Source organism: Brassica napus, chromosome C6 (genome assembly GCF_020379485.1).
Source record: "Brassica napus cultivar Da-Ae chromosome C6, Da-Ae, whole genome shotgun sequence".
Lineage (NCBI taxonomy): Eukaryota > Viridiplantae > Streptophyta > Magnoliopsida > Brassicales > Brassicaceae > Brassica > Brassica napus.
The window spans coordinates 10,487,537-10,507,902 of NC_063449.1; the positions used below are offsets into that span (position 1 = coordinate 10,487,537).

General features: G+C 33.2%; 1 protein-coding gene and 1 pseudogene across 1 annotated transcript; both read left to right on the forward strand.

The window, feature by feature from the left end:
• The first annotated feature begins 283 nt into the window (after positions 1-283).
• Positions 284-3,995, forward strand: LOC106436463 (annotated as a pseudogene).
• Positions 3,996-7,377: 3,382 nt separating this feature from the next.
• LOC106436462 (GDSL esterase/lipase 3) lies at positions 7,378-10,164 on the forward strand. The gene is made up of 5 exons (XM_013877426.3): positions 7,378-7,801; positions 7,928-8,055; positions 8,758-8,988; positions 9,090-9,345; positions 9,436-10,164. The coding sequence occupies exons 1-5, from the start codon at positions 7,537-7,539 to the stop codon at positions 9,669-9,671; spliced, it is 1,116 nt and encodes a 371-aa protein (XP_013732880.1). The 5' UTR covers positions 7,378-7,536; the 3' UTR covers positions 9,672-10,164.
• The last annotated feature ends 10,202 nt before the right edge of the window (positions 10,165-20,366 follow it).

The following is a 20,366-nucleotide window of genomic DNA, read 5'->3' on the forward strand; positions in this document are numbered from 1 at the left end:
GATTTCGAACATTCGGAAAAAATTAACAAACCGACCATTGGAACAAGATGGGGCCTACGGACCGAGAAAGCGGGCATGGGTGATCTATTAGCCGTGGGCGATGGACGTTAACAATTATTTTATTGAGATCATAAGTTTTTTTTTGTCAACGAAATCATAAGTTAATATCTCCAAAGTATTATTTAATTCTTGTTTTTATTTTAGTAGTAATTAGAACTTCATCTGAAAACCTTCAGTGAAAATGCTATAATAATGTGGCTTTAATCCGGAGTATGTATTTGTGTCTTTTTTTTTTTGTCACATATGCTCCACTAAAACCTTCCAAAACCAACTAAACTCGCCATTGGACGCCGTACAGGCTCACCACGTGCCGTCTACGCTCCACACTACAGCAAGGCCAACCGAACCTTACCTGACACGCTCTTATTCAATACAGCCAGTAACCATAAACCAACCACCACATATCATAGATCTGACAAGATCCATGTCTATGGAATCCGATTTGAAACTCTCCGTTTCAATCCGAAAGACTGAAACTTCTGACCAGATTTGGAACCATCTAGGCTACTTAAGTGGACTGAAACAAGAAAGAAAAATCATTCACCTTCTCACTGTACCAAGTAACGGAAAGACGCCGTTGATCGGAAAAGATGGAGAGACGACGACTCTTTTTTTTTTCTTCCGCTCTGGTTTTTTTTTTACTTATGGTGGGCTCTATATTCATTGAATTAATTATGTATTTGTGTCTTCTGGTTCAATCTTTCTTCTTCTACATTACTAAACAGTAAAAACATAATTTTTTTTGTCATGTTTGATAAAATACTTTATCCACAAGAATGATCCACAAGAAACCGCTTCTTCCATCCAATTCATAGCTTTATTCAATTGTGATAAACTTTGAAACGAAAGGTGATTTTAGATTTTAATACTAACTGACGACGTAAATTTCAATATATTTATATGAAAGGTCAAAGCTCACAACATAAAAAATACATTTACTCGAAGTTTCCACGAGGAATGATCACTTGTTTTAATCTGTAGACGAAACATAGGCATTTGTATAAACAAACCATATCATTTACAATAATTAACCTCCAAGAACACAACATTTAAACATGGAAAACTCTAGATCAGTTTCGATCCTCTTCTTTGTTCACACCGTAGTCTTATCCATCGTCTCCATCAATTGCAAAGACAACAACAATCTCGTAACAAACCAAGCTGCTCTGTTCGTGTTCGGAGATTCTCTGTTCGACGCCGGAAACAACAACTACATAGATACTTTCTCAAGATTCAAGTCTAATATCTGGCCGTACGGTCAAACAACATTCAAATCGCCCACAGGAAGAATCTCCGATGGACGTTTGATCCCTGACTTTATCGGTAACACTACTAAATATGTTCTTGATTCTTGATTATACTCTCTGTTTGTCATTTTTCAGTTTGACTGATTATTAACGTGCCAGCTGAGTATGCATGGTTACCGTTAATCCCGCCAAATCTATAACCAAGTAACGGTAACAATCAATTTACCTTTGGGGTAAATTTTGCTTCAGGTGGTGCCGGAGCTTTGGTTGAAACCTTCCCCGGGATGGTACATACTGTTGACAGCTTATTACATCAAATATAAAGTCGTTGACTATTAATTAACATTATTATTGTTTCTGACAATTAAGGTGATAAGCTTGGGAGCACAGTTAAATAACTTTAAAAACGTTGAAAAAAGGTTGAGATCTGAGTTAGGAGACTCAGAGGCCAAGAGGATTATATCCAGAGCTGTTTATCTATTTCATATTGGAGGCAACGACTACGTTTATCCCATTTTATTTGCAAATTCTTCCACTTTCCAATCCATTTCCAAAGAGAAATTCAGCGATTTTGTTTTTGGTAACATAACCGCCGTAATCGAGGTAAAAATCATATGGAAATTCATCTCAAACTGCTTTTTATTATTAGGAGGTTGTGGACTCCTATAATCTCGAGATTAAAATCACATCATATAATATTAAGAATCTGAATAGAACCCCCTTAGTAAGAGGCAGTCTTCTCAGTATTCATTTGATCATGTGACTTATAAACTTTACTTTGATTATTTAACAGTTTTGCTAATAATACTTGGTTAAAAACAGTTCTATATTAATATTTGTTTGTTTGTTTGAAATGAGAGAGTGTGTTTATGTGTTTCTAGGAAGCGTATAAAGTTGGAGGAAGAAAGTTTGGATTCTTGAATATTGGAGCGTATGATTGTGCACCAGCCTCATTGATTATAGACCGAACAAAGATAGGATCATGTTTCAAGCCAATTACTGATCTGATCAATATGCACAACAAGAAGCTTCCTAATGTGTTAGAGCGTCTAGAGAGTGACCTATCTGGATTCAAGTACGCCCTTCACGATTACCACACTTCTCTATCTGAAAGAATCAACAACCCTTTGAAATACGGTAAGTCAACTCATGGTAAACTACATGTAACTATTTATGTAAAAAACCTCTTAACTTGTATTTTGTTTTGGTTCAAAGGGTTTAAAGAAGGTAAGAAGGCATGTTGTGGGACTGGACCATTGAGAGGAATAAATACTTGTGGAGGCAGAGTTTTGGGACTATCACAAGGTTATGAATTATGCGAGAACGTTACGGAGTACTTGTTTTTCGATTCATTTCATTTGATGGAGAAAGCTCATCGACAGATTGCAAAGCTTATTTGGAGTGGACCGTCTAATGTTACTGGACCTTATAATCTAAAAGCATTGTTTGAGTTGAAGTAGAATTTGTCCATGTATGGATAAGTATGAAAAATAAGAGACGAGATCATTATCTTGCAAAGTCTTATTTGTAATGTGTTTTTTGTGTGTTGCAAATAATAAAAATTGATGAATATTGCTTAAATTTGAACAAATTAACAAATTTCTATGACTACAATCACATTTAACTAGGAGTCAACGAAAAGGTTTAAACGCTAAATAAGACTTGCATGTCCAGTATGTAGTTATTATACCATACACTAGGATTAAATCCGCGCCCTGCGCGGAGTGAGATAAATATAAAAATGATTTATAAAAATGAAATATTAAAATTATGAAACTGTATTTTGCATGGTTTGTATAATATAAAGTGTATTATATAGAACTTAAAAGTATATATTTTATAAAAAGCAAATATAGTGGACTTTATGTAATACACATTAATTCTTAAAATTATACAATCAAATTCGTTTTAACTTTGGTGTATAGAATAATTTTATTTTGTTGGGCCTTATTTCATAATAGTATAAAATCAAAAAGAAAAGTAATCTTTCTTTAAAAAAAAATTCAAGTTACGTGAAATAGGTTAAGGGCCACACAAATAACACGTTGATCTTTAAATTTTAATTTTTCCAAAATTATTATTACGATTGAAAAGAAACCCACAGAGAATACGTCATTATATTTTGGGCCTTTTAAATCATCTTTAATTTGGGCTTTCGTGACAAAATTATAAGCCAAAATTTTATTGACCCAGAAGTTGTAATTTTGTAAAATTTTTTAGCTTAATCACCAACACAAAAATAAATTGATAAAGAAAAAGGCGGAGACGATGGCGAAAGAGGGGGAGGGGGGGGGGTTAGGATTTCGTACCTCATGATTTGCAATTGGCAGTACATCATCCAGGTGATTTCCTATCGTTTAAATCTCCTTGTTTAATTAGCTTTTGAGATTCTTCAATGACAATGTCGTTCTGTTCATTGAAACATCTAATAACTTATTTTTTTTTGTTTCAATTTAAACCGAAGGCGGAGGTCTCAAGAAAGTATCACCAACATGCAAAAACTCTGATCCGTGTAGCTGGGTTGATTGAAGGTTACAATCCTAACTGTTGGAAATATTCAGGTTCGAGATTTGATAATGTAAAAAAAAAAATTTCTTTTATCTATCTCTCTATTTACAAAGTAAGATTATAATACCAATAATTTACCCAGTTTTGATATGTGTCCATTTGAAATGATTTTACATCTCATCTTCGACAGTTTACATACGTATAGTATGGAGTCATTGAATAATTAACGCTAAATTTTTATTCTTTTAGCAGTTTAGATAGTTTTTGTGATTACTAAATTAAATCTGGGAAAAATATATTATAACTTCAAGTTTTAAATTCAAAGAAAACATAAGGAGAACACCAAATATGAAAGCGAAAAATCATATTTGAAAGCAACAAAACATAATTAAACGACACCATTATAACTTAGTTCGTAACCAGCTCAGCTCATCCATGATTCTTTTCTTCAGTAGTCATAGTATGGAATCCTATTAAAAAAATATAGAAATAAGTGAGCATAAATATAATGTCTATTGAACAATCGAATTATATTACCTCATTCTGAAAGACTGGATCTCTGGAACATCATCAGGCTCAAATAAAATTCTCGAAAATCCATCAATTGTTCTCACGTGCTTGAATCCACCTGATCATGATCCAAAAAGTAAACGTCAGCATAAATGAATACCAAAATCAACAAATACATGTTTGATAGAATTAGAACTGAAAGTTACCAACACCCCAATCAATTTCCCAAAATTGTAACACACATAGGGCAACAGGGGCATTGGTTGAGTTCCAGTAATCATCTAAGAACAGAGCAACTTCTGCATATGCTATACAGTTAATGTGTTCATACCTGTCAGTTAGAGTAAAGTAACACCATTTTAGTTCATACGAAAAAACAGTGAAGATAAGTCTAGAAACAAAGGATAAAGGAAACGGACTCCATATTGACTAAAGAGAAGTGCAGACTATGCTTCTCTATCTCAGCTCCTTCAATATCTCCTACCGCTACCATTTCTCCATACAGATCTGGCCGATGAGATAATAAATGGTTCACGTTAAAACGGACAGCTTGCGTAAGTAATCCAAAGTAACAGTAAGCATGGTAATTTTAAATAGAATAAAATATAAAGTCACAGAAACTTAGAGAGAAAGAAATAGAGAGACAACGATATCGTTGAAACACGGCCATCTCCTTATTTATATAAGTTTCAATTTATTACGACATAAATTCGAAAGATACGCAAAATATACTTATGATCATACTAATTGGCAATTTGCAAGTTTAGATATATTCAAATGTATTACTTTTAGGACTATTTTAGGTTAATATTAAACTTGAAAATAAAGGATTCCGTTTTTGATATAATGATTGAGAAGGTATAATTATTCACGGCAATTAGCATTAATTGTAGAAATCTTTGAAATTTGTATAATTGCAATCAAGTATTTCCAAATTTACTATAAAAAATGACCAAAATAAATACCTTAATTTTCGTTTGAGATCACCATATTTCCAAAAATAACACTAATTTCTATCCTAAATTATAATCGCATAAATTTTTTTTATTTTAAAAAATATTTCAAACATCATAAACTTCCAAATATTGATTATGAATTAATGAAATGAACCCATATTTTACATATATTTTATATAGAAATTTTGATTTTCAATTCCCGGAATTTATTTCAATATTTTTGACTAGCAACAAATTTAATTTATAGGATTTTCATTGGTTGAAATAATTTTGAAATTAAATAATTTTGTTTGTATTAGTAAATACAAATGATCATAAAAAAAACATAATTGAGAAAAAAAAATATCAAATGGAGATAGGAGATAGGAAGTAGGAGATTCTTGGTATGTGAATATTCCAAATGATATATAAAAATGAGTCATAATAGCGATCAAGATACTATATCAAACTATATAAAGACGGCAAAGAAGGAGCAGATATACTATATCAAACTATGGGTCCGATTGGTAATGGCTGTAGCTTTAAAATTTTTGCTGTAGAAAAAAATCTGTAGATTTTTTGCTGTGGCTTTAAATTTTATTGCTGTAGAATTTTATGAAAGCACTAAAAATTTGCTTTGGATATTTGGCTCTGCAGAGCACTTGTACAGCTGTAGGTTATTTCTAGAGCTGTTGCTTCAAAAAAAAATTTAAAGTTTGATTGCTCTGAATTTGGTGCTTTAGAAATAAATAAGGCTGTGGACAGCACCTACAGCAACTACCAAGCACCTAAATATGTTATATTTAATGTATACAGCTTTGACGAAATGACATTCTTGTTTTAAGAAATCAAGATACAAATATGGAATGTCTGTCCAATGGCAGTAATAGTAAATTTCTAGGGTGACTGTGGCTGTTTTTAAAAGGAGTCTGAAAAGCTCTATCTGTCTGACATAATGGTACTCCTGTAAATATATTACCATCTGAAGGTTTCTTATTTTTTGTGCTTCCTTTTTAATACTAAGGGGATTCCTTTTTAATACTAAGGTGATTTTAAACAAGACTAGCCTCTCCATGGATCTTGATGTCGATGGGTTCGGAACAATCCTCAGTCTCTTGGTTTATACTCTTTTCCTACATAGTCTTGATAGAAATCTTCATCGCAACACCTAAAGAGTGAAAAGGGCATCGAAATCTGAGAATTTTAGTGGCATGGTCTTTCCGAGGCAGCCTTCAAGCGTTGTCTTAATATTATTGTAAATAATCAGCGTGTAATAATTTGCGGGGAAGAACATGTAAAAGTCTTGGCTGACGCCCTCTAAGATTCCAAGGCGGTCGAAAGAAAAAAAGAAAAAGACTCCAAGGCGGAGAAAATTGGCAAAGTGGTCAATTGAGGTTTAATATCGACTTGATTTCTCTCGCACGTACCACTCTTAAGTTTTAGGGTCAATTTTATACGTATACTATAAACAAGTTTGTGGGTCAAAAAGTTAAAATAGTGGGTCAAATACATAAAGTTTATGGGTCAAAAAATTAAAAGTGTCATCAATTATTTATCTCTCCACTAAGTATATACAAAACACAAATAAAAACTTGGGCCGATCCACTTCTACAATTAAAAACTAAACACGACCCACTCCTATAAGACACCCCTCCAAAGCGGCATGACTCATTCTTTGTCTGGACTCGGTCCAAATTTGAGTTTAAGAAAACAGTACAAGAGTTTGGTAAAAAAGAACCCTAAAACTGTGAAAATGACCTTAAATTCTAACTAAAAAGCTGTACTTTTTTTGAGATCCCGTGCAAATGGATCTTTTGACATGCCAAAAGCCGGGTACATACCAAATATTTAACATAGGTGCTGAAAAAGTATAAGGACACTTATTTCCAGAAAAAGAAAATTATTGTTTGATAAAATTTGTTTTCTTTTCCATTGATCTAACTTGTATAATTCATTTGACCAGTTTAAATCTTCATGTAACTCTTCACACTCGTACTACAGTATACAAAAACTACAATCACTTATTATATATAGAACTTTTCTTGGTCAATTTAATAATTTTTTATCTGTAAGATAAAACATCACGTCCTTTTTCATTTAAATATATGCATTTGAAAATTTTGCTTGAAAGACCAACTTGACCACAAGAACACTGTTCCATAATAAACAAGATAAGGAAAAGAAAACAAACAATCCGTGGAATAAAAACGTTTTTTCCGATAATCTATATAAGTCAACCAAAGCTTTACATAAAAAAAAACATAACAACATTAAACATGGCAAGCTCTCGATCAATTTCGATCATCTTCTTCATCTACACAATAATCTTATCTAGCAGCTCAATCAACTGCAAAGGAAATAATAATAATTTGGTAACAAACCAAACTGCTTTGTTCGTGTTCGGAGATTCTCTGTTCGATGCCGGAAACAACAACTACATTGATACTACCTTCCGATCTAATTTCTGGCCTTACGGTCAAACCACTTTCAAGTTCCCCACCGGAAGAATCTCTGACGGACGTTTGATTCCTGACTTCATCGGTAACATACTTTTTTTGACTCGATCAGAAACTTGTCTTGAATGCAGTTTACAAAAAAAAAAAAACTTGTGTTCTTTTGAATTGTAGTTTTAAACACTTTCTTTTGAAATGGTCTCTGACGTGATAGCTGAGAACGCATGGTTACCGTTGATCCCACCAAATCTACAACCAAGCAACAGTAACAATCAATTTACCTATGGAGTTAGTTTTGCTTCCGCCGGTGCCGGATCTTTGGTCGAAACCTTTCCCGGAACGGTACATAGCATCAACTATTACAACTCCATCAATGTTTTAATATTTCCATGCGAATAATTAATGAAAAGGTTAAATATGTCAACATGTTTTTAGAAAACAATGAACTTATGAAATTCCGTCCTATTCCATATTTATAACAACTTTTTTTTACTGATATTTTATAATAACTTTTCTTTTTTTAAAGAATCAATTATTGAGATTATGAATATACAAAGATATTAGAAACATGCTGCTTTTATCAAAACAATGGGAAATCAAGATTATATAACGAATAACAATGGCCTAGTTACTTGGTTTGAAGCACGAGCTTTCAAAACGGAGCAATGTGTAGTTTAACAAGAAAATTATATTCTGTTAAGCCTCATATATAAACTAGTAATTGATATAAAACTGTTTTGATTAAATAAATTATACTTTCAGTCTTAAAGATAGATATACAAACTATCAATTATAAAATCAAATATAAATTATGAATATACAAACTAGATATTTGTGATAAAGAGTTAGATAAAATTTTAAAGCGATAATTACTTTTAAACAGAAAATTTATTGAAACTGAGAAATAATAGAATTGAGATATATACATGTATAAATTAAACATTAGTACTATTACTTAAGTAACTTAACTGGTGTCCGATGATATAGTTATTTGACTAATTTAACTGTCTCGTTTTCCCTTGTTTGCCTTCTTAACCGTTCAAGGTGATAAATTTGGGAACACAACTAAATAGCTTCATGAACGTTGAAAGGATGCTGAGATCTGAACTAGGAAACGCAGAGGTCAAGAAGATTTTTTCAAGAGCTGTTTATTTGTTTCATATCGGTGGCAACGACTTATTTTATCCATTTAGTGCAAACTCGTCACTCTTTCAATCAAATTCTATAGAAAAATTCGTTGACTTTGTTATTGGTAACACAACATCCGTGATCAAGGTAAAATTAAAACCTAATCTTACTCAAGTATATGAACATTTGGACTAAAATTGATATATATATATATATATGTGTGTGTGTGTGTGTGTTATGTTTCTCAGCAAGTGTATAAAATGGGAGGAAGGAAGTTCGGGTTCTTGAATGTAGGAGCATACGACTGTGCACCAGGCGCATCGATCTTGGACAGAACAAACATAGGATCATGTTTCAAACCAGTCACCGAGCTCGTCGATTTACACAACAAAAAGTTTGCGGATGCTCTAAGTCGGCTTCAACGTGAACTATCCGGTTTCAGATACGCCCTTCATGACTATCACACTTCTTTATTAGAAAGAATCAACAATCCTTCGATATACGGTATTAACTAAAAGTAAATCTATATAAGACATTGACCTTTAGTAGCTTTTGAAAGTTTTGTGCATTGTTTGTTTTGTTTTGTTTTTGAAGGTTTTAAGGAAGGGAAGAAGGGATGTTGTGGAAGCGGACCGTTAAGGGGAATCAATACTTGTGGGAACCGTATGGGACAAAGTTTCGAGTTATGCGAAAACGTTACCGATTATTTGTTTTTCGATTCCACTCATTTGACGGAGAAGGCTCATCGACAAATCGCAGAGCTGATCTGGAACGGACCGCCTAATGTCACTGGACCTTATAATCTCAAAGCTTTATTTGAATTTAATTAGAATCGCCAATGTATCACGGAAAATAAAGTCGAGATCATCAATATATAGCTTATCCAATCTTGTTGGTCATATATATACTTCGTGTTCACAATAATAATAATATCGATGAATGTTTTGTAATAATATCACAAGATGTTGTCTTTCACATGTCTGCTGATAAAGCGATCCTCTCAGTCATCATTTGATCATGTGATTTCTAAACTTTACAGTTTACTTTAGCTAATAATACACTACAAGAAAACGTTTCCATAAGACCGAAGATATTTCGTCGTAAATTTACATGGTGTTTACAACGCAGTTACGAGGAGACCAACTTTCGTTGTAAACGCCATGTAAATTTACGACGAAATATTTTCGTCGTAAAATCCATGTAAGTTTACGACGAAAGTACTTGGAATGAGAAATACGTCGTAATCATTACATCGACATTACAACGAAACATGTTACCGTTATATTTAGGTGAAAACGTGTATTCAATGCGCTTTAACTTACCTAATTTCGTCGTAAAGTCGTTGTAAATATTATGTTAAAACCATGTAAAATCCATGTAAAACATTCATTGTAAAATCGTTGTTATATTTCAACTACCCAACTCGAAAATTTCTCTATATATATGTCATTTCCCACAACTCTCTTCCTCACAACACACAAACAAAAAAAAAATCCGAAAAAAAAACAGAAAAAAAAAATTTCAAAAAAAAAATCTAAGAAAAAAATGGCCGGTGGCGGTAGTATTTACGAGTTATGAAGTTGGATGTATTTGCACAAAGATTCCGACGGGAGGGTGATGAACGCATTTCTGAGCGGGCTAGAGACATTCATGCACCAGGCGGGCTGTACACGTATCACGCATGAAAGCGGTAAGATGTTCTGCCCCTGTCGGAAATGCAAGAATTCAAAATTTGCACGTAGTGAAACTGTATGGAAGCATTTAGTAAACAAAGGATTTACACCACATTACTACATTTGGTATCAACATGGAGAGGGTTATGGAGGAAATGAAGCTAGTAGTAGTAATAATAATTTTGAGGATGCTCATCATAGTGAAGAACCGAATCATTTGCATAATGAATATAATTCTCATCAAGATCAGGAGCAGATGATAGATCATGATAGGGTTCAAGATATGATTAGTGATGCATTTTTAGAAACAACTACAACAATAGCTGATAGAACTGGAAATGTAGAAGAACATAATTTGGATGCAAAAAGGTTTTATGAAATGCTAGATGCTGCAAATCAACCAATCTACACTGGTTGTAGAGAAGGTCTCTCTAAATTGTCTCTAGCAGCTAGGATGATGAATATTAAAACGGATCATAATTTACCTGAGAATTGCATGGATGCATGGGCAGAGTTGTTTAAAGAGTATTTGCCAGAAGACAACGTGTCTGCTGAATCTTATTATGAGATTCAGAAATTGGTTTATAGTCTTGGGTTACCTTCGGAGATGATTGGTGTTTGCATCGACAACTTCATGATCTACTGGAAAGAAGATGACAAGTTAGAAGAGTGTCGATTTTGCAAAAAACCACGATTCAAACCGCAAGCCCGTGGGAGGAAATAGGGTACCGTACCAAAGGATGTGGTACCTACCAATTACAGACAGATTGAAAAGATTATATCAATCTGAGAGGACTGCTGCGTCGATGAGGTGGCATGCAGAACATGTCTAGAGAGATGGTGAGGTTGCACATCCATCAGACGCAAGAGCGTGGAAACATTTCAACAAGGTACACGCAGATTTTGCTACAAATATTCGGAATGTCTATCTTGGGTTATGCACCGATGGATTTAGTCCATTTGGAATGTCTGGTAGACAATATTCTTTGTGGCCAGTCATTCTTACGCCGTACAATTTACCGCCGGATATGTGCATGGAACAAGAATTTCTATTTTTGACCATATTAATCCCTGGGCCGAAGCATCCAAAACGGTCTCTTGATGTTTTTCTTCAACCGTTGATAGAAGAGCTAAAGCAATTGTGGTCAGAAGGGGTGAGGACGTACGATTGTTCCTTGAAAAACAATTTTACGATGCAGTTCTGCTGTGGACGATAAGTGATTTCCCTGCTTATGGGATGTTGTCTGGCTGGACAGCACATGGAAGATTATCTTGTCCATATTGTCTTGGATCGACGGATGCTTTTCAACTGAAGAATGGTAGGAAGAGTTGTTGGTTAGATTGTCATCGTCGCTTTCTTCCACTTGCCCATCCGTACATAAGAAATCCCCTATATATTAATTGAGAAGCATTTGAAAAATTAAAACTTTAATTTTGTATTAATTAAAAAAAACCCCAAATCCTAGGTGGCACTCTAAATGCCTTCTAAATTCTATTTCAAAGAATTCTAGAGCATCTAATATAAAGTATAGTTTAATCTAATGGTGTCACATTATTCCATAATTATATAACACTAGAGAACATTATAATAACCTAAAATATAGGAAGTGTGTATTCTTTCCTTAAATAAAAGCTACGGAATTACCTAATATGATTTACATATATATGACAATTAATGATTATGAATAATAAAGATTTGATAACAATTTTTGCATCCTTTTTCATTTTTGTTTAAATTTATATTATTAAAAAATTAAACAATCACATTAACCATATAATAAAAAAAATAGATTTTTTTCTTATATGTTATATTTTGAATTTTTTAAAATGACTTTAAATTACAAAAATGAGGAAACCTTATATGTTATATTTTTTTTACAACGACATTAAAATACAAAAATGAGGACACCTTATATGTTATATTTTTCTTATATGTTAGAATTTTCTTATATGTTATATTTTGATTTTTTTTTAAACGACTTTAAATTACAAAAATGTAAGTTTTCCTTAAGTGTACGACTAAAAACATTAAAATGACATGTATCAATTCGATGGTTGATTTGAAAGCTTTCAAAACCATATGGAAGATAAAAGTCAAAATAATTTAACTGTGGAAACAATACTGTTCACTTTTTTTCAAGAATGTGTTCGATAGAAATAATAAGGTTTTTTATGTCATAATTTGTTTAATGTCCACTAGAGTAATTTGTTTAATGTCCACTAGAGAACATTATATTAACCTAAAATATAAGAAATGTGTATTCTTTCCTTAAATAAAAGCTACAGAATTACCTAATATGATTTACATATATATGACAATTAATGATTATGAATAATAAAGATTTGATAACAATTTTTGCATCCTTCTTCATTTTTGTTTAATTTTATATTATTAAAAAAATAAACAATCACATTAACCATATAATAAAAAAATTAGATTTTTTCTTATATGTTATATTTTGAATTTTTTAAAATGACTTTAAATTACAAAAATGAGGAAACCTTATATGTTATATATTTTTAAACGACTTTAAAATAGAAAAATGAGGACACCTTATATGTTAGATTTTTTCTTATATGTTATATTTTAAATTTTTTAAAACGACTTTAAATTACAAAAATGTAAGTTTTCCTTAAGTATACGACTAAAAACATTAAAATGACATGTATCAATTCGATGGTTGATTTGAAATGTTTCAAAACCATATGTAAGATAAAAGTCAAAATAATTCAACTGTGAAAACAATACTGTTTACTTTTTCAAGAATGTGTTCGAGGAAAAAAATAAGGTTTTTATGTCATAATTTGTTTAATGTCCACTAGAGAACATTATATTAACCTAAAATATAAGAAGTGTGTATTCTTTCCCTAAATAAAAGCTACAAAATTACCTAATATGATTTACATATATATGACAATTAATGATTATGAATAATAAAGATTTGATAAAAAAATTTGCATCCTTCTTCATTTTGTTTAATTTTATATTATTAAAAAAATAAACAATCACATTAACCATATAATAAAAAAATTAGATTTTTTCTTATATGCTATATTTTGAATTTTTTAAAATAGCTTTAAATTACAAAAATGAGGAAACCATATATGTTATTTTTTTAAACAACTTTAAAATACAAAAATTAGGACACCTTATATGTTATATTTCTCTTATATGTTAGATTTTTTCTTATATGTTATATTTTGAATTTTTTAAAATGATTTTAAACTACAAAAATGTAAGTTTTCTTTAAGTATACGACTAAAAATATTAAAATGACATGTATCAATTTGATGGTTGATTTGAAAGCTTTCAAAACCATATGGAAGATAAAAGTCAAAATAATTCAACGGTGAAAACAATACTGTTCACTTTTTTCAAGAATGTGTTTGATGGAAAAAATAAGGTTTTATGTCATAATTTGTTTAATGTCCAATCCGATCAACCTATGATGTATTAATTATAGTTTTGTTCCATTATTTTTAATAAAAATTGATCCGATCCATCGGAAAGAAATTATATAATAACAACAAAAAATATTATATATATAAATAAAATGATCAAATATATAAAAGAAACTATCGATAATATATACAAATAAACTCACCCTGCGCAAGGCGCAAGTCTTATCCTAGTAAAACATTGTTTCGGCACAAAAAAATTGTCAGAGACGGTCCTCCTCCATATCTCACCGGCCAGCAGATCGAAGCAGACATTGATTATTGCAGAGCTCATGAAACAATTAAGGTTGGAGGTAATTGGCATGTTCCTGGAAATATGCCTGATGGGTATGATGTCTCTCACAATTGGCATAATAAGAGTATATTTTGGGAGCTACCCTATTGGAATGATCTTCTCTTACGCCACAATCTGGATGTCATGCATATTGAGAAGAACTTTTTTGAGAACATCATGAATACATTACTTAACGTCCCTGGGAAGACAAAAGATAACAAAAAGTCAAGGATTGACTTACCTGATATTTTCTCAAGAAGTGAGTTACATATCAAGAGCAATGGAAACGTTCCTGTTCCCATCTTCCGGTTGTCATCAGAAGGCAAAACAACCTTGTTTGACTGGGTTGCATCAGAAGTTAAGTTTCCTCATGGTTATGTTTCAAATCTATCAAGATGTGTTGAACGAGGTCAAAAGTTCTCCGGAATGAAGAGTCATGATTGTCATGTGTTTATGCAACGACTACTTCCATTTGCTTTTGCCGAGCTCCTTCCAGAAAATGTCCATGAAGCACTTGCATGTAATTATAATTTTATAATATATATACATATGTTATGAAATGTTATTAATTTGATTACTTTTGCAATATACAGCAATCAGAGCATTTTTCAGAGATCTGAGCACACATACGTTCAAGGAAGAAGTCATCGAACAACTTCATCAGAACATTCCGATCATATTGTGCAACCTGGAGAAGATATTTCCTCCTTCATTTTTTGACGTCATGGAGCATCTAGTTGTCCACCTACCGTATGAAGCATTGCTTCGTGGACCTGTTCACAACGGATGGATGTATCCATATGAGCGACAGATGAAACATTTGAAGGGGAAAGCAAGAAATATTGCAAAGGTGGAAGGTTCAATAGTTGCGGGGAGTTTGACAGCCGAAACATCTAACTTCACATCATAATACTTTGCTCCAACTGTTCGTACGAGAAAAAGAGTTCCTAGAAGATATGATGATGGTGGAGTACCGACATCATATCCAATTGATAGTGTTCCTGACATTTTCTGCGAAATTGGACGGTTTGGTGGTAAAACGAAAGAAGTATGGTGGTCATGTGAAGAGGATAAACATAGTGCCCACACTTATATTCTGCTCAACTGCGAGGATGCAGTGACCCGTTACTTTGAAAGGTAAATATTTTTGTGAATGTTAATTATATGAATTGAAGTTAATTATGTATGACTTGATTATTTGTTTAATTTGCAGCATGTTTGTATCTCAAGTTGAAGAAGCAATACCAGGAATATCTGCTACTGATGTGGACACACGTAAAGATAAGCATTTTGTCAAGTGGTTAAAATCACAGGTACGTAATATATCTCATACATTGATTAATTAAGTAAGTGTTTTGATACTTCAATATTAATTAAGAATATCTGCTTTTTGCTGGTTGATTATGACGATCCTTATTATCCCGTATGGTTTCACGAATTGGTTCAAGGTCCAGTTGCAAAGGTCACCACATCACCTATGTATTTCACACGAGGATTTACCTTTCACACATACGAGTATGGGAGACATCGGGAAACGAGTAACTACGGAATATGTGTGAAAGGTGAAACAGACTTTTACGGGATCTTGCAGGATATTATTGAAGTGGAATTTCCGGGGTTATTGAAGCTAAAATGCGTTCTCTTCAAATGTGAATGGGTCGATCCTGTTGTGAACCGAGGGATTCGACATAACAAATTTGGTGTTGTGGATGTCAATTTTGGGAGAAGATACAACAAATTTGAGCCTTTCATTTTAGCTTCAAAAGCCGAGCAAGTTAGCTTCATTCCTTATCCTCGGCTTCGAACTTCCGGGATAAACTGTTTGGCTGCTATCAAAATTACACCTCGTGGACGCATTGTCGCTGGAGAAGAATCGCCCTTGCAAGAAGAAGACGCTATCAATGAAGTTGAGGTACCAGAACAACCAACTGACGAAATCCTTTTGATCGACCCGCAAAACTTTCAATATGAAGATATTCTCGAAGATGCGACAGATGAAGCACGTGAAGACGAGTTCGAGAGAAGCGACGATGATGATTGTAATGATAGTGATGAGAATGAAAACGATTTAGAATGATGTAATATTGATGAGAACGAAAACGATTTAGAGTGATGTAATATATGTAACAAATGTTGTATTTCTCTATTGTAACGTATGTTTAAAGAAATATTTTTTTTACCATCTTAATCTATGTGTAACAAATGTTGTTTTATATAATATGTATTTCTTTAGTTTTTAAAAAATTATTTGGAGTTTTAGGGTTTTAGAGTTTAAGTTGGAGAAAGAGCAAGAAGTAGTAGAGAAGAAGATATGATGTTAGATGATACGTGATTTTCGGGTTTAGGGATTTCATTCTCGGTGTTTAGGGTTAAGCGTTGTAAAGTCATCGTAAATCGTTAAATCTGTTCCACGTAATTTCGTCGTAAATGGAAAAACGCGGGCCTGGTAACTTCGTCGTAAACTGACGTTTCGACGTAATTTCGTCGTAAACCGAAAAACGCGGGCCTGGTAACTTCGTCGTAAATGGAAAAACGCGGGTCTGGTAACTTCGTCGTAATATTACGTCGCGTTTACGATGAACCATTTTCTATATATTGAGACGCCGAGAACGAGGTTGCCTCGTTCATTCCTCCCATACTCTTCTGCTCTCCCTCTAAGGTACACTCCCTTTCCTCTTCTATTTTTTTTAAAGTTAGTTTAGGTGATTAATTAGTTAGGTAATTAGTTTAGGTGATTATTTAGGTAATTAGTTTAGGTGATTAGTTAGATGATGGATTACTATAGTTTAGGTGATTAGTTAGGTAACGGAATAATTTTTTAATTATGTCGTCGTAATTGATTAAATTTATTTTAATTTTTTTTAGATGCGAAACCAACAGCACCTACTTATGCCCAGTTGTTTGGCGATGGTTCCGGTACATCTTCTTCTGGTCCATCGTCTTCTGATGCAGTTCCAGACTCTCAAACTTCTCAAAGAGGTTTTTCGAGTCCTCCTCTTCCACCGCATATGCCTCCACCTCCTCCTCCAGCGGCTGCACCTCAGCCTGTCCCAGAAGGTGCAGTTCATCCGGATTTGCGTGTGCCTTCATATGCTTCATTCGCAAGATATACGGTGGAGGATTTGCTTGCCCAGCCTGGACGGGAGGGTTTGAATGTTCTAGACCCCGATAGACCCCGAGGAACTTATTGGTAAGTTATTAATTTTTATTACATTAAAATTTAAATTATTTTTATTTTCTAACGGTTAAATTGTTTTTTTTCAGGTTTGGGGCTAACAACCGTGTTAGCCGGAGCGTTTCGGCGACGATTAAGGGTTATTACGACGGGGCATATCTGAACTGGAGCAAGACACCAAATCACGTTAAGATCACGTGGTTTAAATATTTTGCGGTAAGATTTTTAAAATTAATTAAATTTTCACTTTTAAATATATAAATATATATATATATATATATATTTAATATTTATTATTAATTGTAATTTTTTCAAAATATTTGTGTTTCAGCAAAAGTGGCATTGGTGTTTGGGAATCACCGAGAGGGTGAAGGCGGAATTCATTGCAAAGGCAAAGATCCGCCACTGCAGCACAGTCTTCGATTGGAAGGACAAGTGGGAGATCTACGGGTATGAGGGAAAGCCCACTGAGCTCACGACGGATGTGTGGGATGGCCTCATCGGCTATTGGGAGCACCCTCTTCGATCAAAAAGGCCAATTCGTGCTCGGCTTCTCGAAGGACAAAGGATAAAGATGGTCATTTGCCCATGCTTCGCAGAACCGGACAAAAATCTCATGCATGAGTCCGTCTAGAAGCCGCAAGTTTTGTTTTAAGTATATATTTTAAAATATTCAATTAATATAATTTTTAATATTTAATTTAATTTTTTTTTTGTAGTTCGAGAAGACTGGAGTCTTACCATCTCTGTCTGACCTATTCAAGATGACTCACGCCACATCCGACGGAGTTTTTGTGGATCCTACATCTGAGAAACTCTTCCAAGCAGTGGCTGGTCGGATTGAAGAACAGGAGACGCAACTAACCCAGGAGTCTCCCGATGGATTACCAGTCACATTGTCCACCGAAGAGGCCGACAGAATCTTCGAAGAGGTACAACTTAAAATTTTTGTTTACATTATTTTTAATATTTTAACATAATTAACTATATTAATATATGTTTTGATTTTATAGGTGGCTCCTAAAAAGAAGGGACGGATAGTCGGTATAGGCTCTGTTAAGGAAGTTGCAAGGACAACTTCGTCATACACTTCGAGACGGGATGAAGAGACTGCTCAGATGAAAGCTCGAATGGATAGCCAGCATGTTCGTTTAGACTCTCTTGAGGATTTGCTAGACGTGATGGCCGTGGGAAACCCGGTTATGCAGAGAATGTTGAGTGAGAGACGAGCCACTCTTGGGTTGCAAGTACGAGATCCCCAAGAGTCCGATCCAACCCGTCAACAGCCGAGCAACCCCACCGACTACTTCGAGAATATGTAGTTTTTTTATATTTCTATTTGTATTATGAATTTAAATATTATTGTATGACTTTTAAATGCTTTTTTAAAAATATGGTTTTCATTTTCATATTTCGTTTTAAAATTTAAATTATTTTAAATTCTGAATATTAAATAAATTCAAAATAAATTCAATATATATATTAATAATAAGAATCGATGTAAACTTCATGTAAATTTTTACGAGTGATTAACGTCGAAAGATTTACGAGGGTTTTACATCGAAAGGTTTACGTGTCCTTTACAACAAAAATATTTACGTCTGCTTTACATCGAAAGAGTTACGTGGAGTTTACCACGAAAAGTTACGTCTCGTTTACGACGAAACCTTGCCCTGCGCTTTACGATGAATTATTTTCGTCGTAAACATAACAAGTCGTTTACGAAGAAATCTCCGTTATGACGGACGTTTTACAACAAAACGTATTTCGAGGTTAATTCGTCGTAAAACCCCGTTTACGATGAAATTACAACGAATATTTCCCTCGTAAAAAATATGTTTTCTTGTAGTGATACTTGATTAAAATCTAATTTTTATAATATTTGTATGTTTGTTTGAAAATGAGAGAGTGAGTTTATGTGTTTCTAGGACGTGTATAAAGTTGGAGGAAGGAAGTTTGAATTCTTGAATATAGGATCGTATGATTGTGAACCAGCCTCATTGATCATAGACCGAACAAATATAGGATCTAGTTTTAAGGCAATCACTGATCTGATCGATCTACACAACAAGAAGATTCTTAATGTGTTAGAGGGTCTAGAGAGTGACCTATTTGGATTCAAATACGTCCTTCACGATTAGCACACTTCTCTATCCGAAAGAATCGAAATATGGTAAGTCAACTCATATGGTAACTACATGTAACTGTTTATGTAAGAAACCTCTGATTTGTATATATTTTTGGTTCAAAGTGTTTAAAGAGGGAGTGAAGGCATGTAGTGGGACTGGACCATTGAGGGGAATAAATACTTGTGGAGGCAGAGTTTTGGGACGATCACAAGGTTATGAATTATACGAGAGCGTTACGGAATATTTGTTTTCGATTCATTTCATTTGAAAGAGAAGGCTCATCGACAGATTGCAGAGCTTATTTGGAGTGGATGGTCTAATGTTACTGGACCTTATAATTTCAAAGCATTGTTTGAGTTGAAGTAGAATTTGTCCATGCATAGGTAAGTATGAAAAATAAGAGAGGAGATCATTATCTTGTCAAGTCTTACTTGTAATCTTTTTTTTTGTTGTGTTGCAAATAATAAAAACTAATGAATGTTACTTATAATATGAACAATAAAGAAATTTACATAACTACAGAGCCTTCGGTCAAATTAAATAGGAGTCAAGACTTAAACGCTAAACAAGACTAGTATATATGAAAAATAATTGGAAAAACATTTTGAAATCGATTAGGAAACTAAATTAACATAATGTGAAAACAAAACAAATGTGATACCTCTAACAATCAAAACATGACAGGATACGATGTTCGGTTAGTTTCAAATTAAGCATATCATACAAAAATTTACAAAATATTTTAAATCGAATATTTTTAAAGTAAAAAAAATTGGAAATCAAAACTTTTAAGGGAAAAAACTTGGAAAAACATC

Bases quoted from the DNA above. Each gene is read 5' to 3' on its own strand.
- LOC106436462 (XM_013877426.3), top strand. From the start codon at position 7,537: ATGGCAAGCTCTCGATCAATTTCGATCATCTTCTTCATCTACACAATA. The intron at 8,989-9,089 runs GTAAAATTAAAA...TATGTTTCTCAG, and splicing joins ACACAACATCCGTGATCAAG to CAAGTGTATAAAATGGGAGG. The intron at 9,346-9,435 runs GTATTAACTAAA...TTGTTTTTGAAG, and splicing joins CAACAATCCTTCGATATACG to GTTTTAAGGAAGGGAAGAAG.